At 27.7% G+C, this 1,557-nt stretch overlaps 1 protein-coding gene across 1 annotated transcript in view; it reads left to right on the forward strand.

The window, feature by feature from the left end:
* Positions 1-1,289, forward strand: part of LOC108693992 (longitudinals lacking protein, isoforms N/O/W/X/Y-like) — a 10,247-nt gene extending 8,958 nt beyond the window's left edge. The window contains exon 3 of the mRNA XM_018203238.1: positions 1,031-1,289. Coding sequence (XP_018058727.1) covers positions 1,031-1,272 — 242 coding nt within the window. The 3' untranslated portion in view covers positions 1,273-1,289. The remainder of the gene's footprint in view (positions 1-1,030) is intronic.
* The last annotated feature ends 268 nt before the right edge of the window (positions 1,290-1,557 follow it).

Here is a 1,557-nt window from a genome sequence, read left to right on the forward strand (position 1 = left end):
CTTCATTGATGTGCTATCGCATAATAAAAATATGTTATAATCTTATCACTGCATAGCGGGATAGAAATCCGAAAACTGGCTAACAAAACAAAGTTTTTCAGATTCAATGTCTTTTTCATTGTTTTTCACTTTCATTTTGCCGATCGAAATAAACTGATATATAATATATCTGATATATAATATAATTTATATAATTTAGTTAGAGATTCTTCATTTTATTTATAATATGAAATCACATTAGTTTTATTCAAATGTCAAGACCTTTGGCCAGTTTTTCGAACTTTTCCTACCTGTGTACGTGTAGAGGGTTTTCACAATTAGACTGTCGTATAAAAAATATTAGGTATATTAGCATTTAAGAATTTTGATGAGATCGATAGCTGCATCGCTGGAAGATCTCTTTTCACTAAATTCAATTTTGTAATCAAAATAATTCTGTGATAAGTTGACTAATTTTTGTAATTTGGATGTTAAATGAAATTCATCGAGGCCTTATATGTGATCCCGTTTACTGTGTTGTATTGTAGTTTATATAGTTGCTAATTTATAAAATTATATTATATGCGTATTTTAAATTAATGCGCACAATTGAATAACCGAAAATTTCATATTCCATTACATTAAATATATTATTTTTGTAAATGAGACGATTTGTCAACAAAAGTATGACTTGAAGATTTGGAAAATGCTAAAATAACATATTGAAACAAATAAAATGAAAAATACATGCTTTAAAAATGTTTTTTTGATATTATAATTAAGAGATAATTACAAGAATCCTTTACATCAAGCAATATAAATGTTTTTGGGTTTGTCAAATACGTCATTTCCTGTGAATTGTCAAGATCTAATCATTGTTAATCACAAACATTATCATTTGAATTCCAATAATTTGAATAAAACCAACTGAAGGTAAGATAAACAAGTCTCAATCCGCATAAACACCGCATCATAAAGATCACGAGCACATATTTGTCGAATGCTGAATAAATGTCGTACGCATTAATAACTATTCAAATTTTGTTTACAGGTAGAACGAAGCGGAGGTCGCGGAATACGCTTCCTCATAAACGATATAATTGCCATAAGTGCGGTATTAAATCTTACGTTAACAAGAGCACCTTAAATCGTCATCTACGAGAAGAATGCAACATGGAGCCGCAAAATTCGTGTCCCTATTGTAACAAGAGGATTCATCAACGATGCAATTTTCAGCGACACATAAAGAAGGTTCACCATAGTGTGTACCATAGTGTCATCCCGCTCGATTGATTCACTGATCAACTGACCGCACAACTACACGATCAATGCTACTTTGATCATTAAAAGAAATGAATTACTTTTTTTATTCATTTTTAAATACGAAATTTAAATTTAACACATTTTTTTATTTATTATTATCTCATATTTTCACAGAAAAAAATTTAGTTAAATATTAAGAAAATATAATATATGATATAATTTATAGTTATATGTTCTTATATATTGTATTGTATATTCTTTTTTAAAATAATTAATCAAGTTCTATTTTCGAATAATAATTTTGAAATCTATTTG

This window comes from Atta colombica, unplaced genomic scaffold (genome assembly GCF_001594045.1).
Source record: "Atta colombica isolate Treedump-2 unplaced genomic scaffold, Acol1.0 scaffold112, whole genome shotgun sequence".
NCBI classification, from domain to species: Eukaryota; Metazoa; Arthropoda; class Insecta; order Hymenoptera; family Formicidae; genus Atta; species Atta colombica.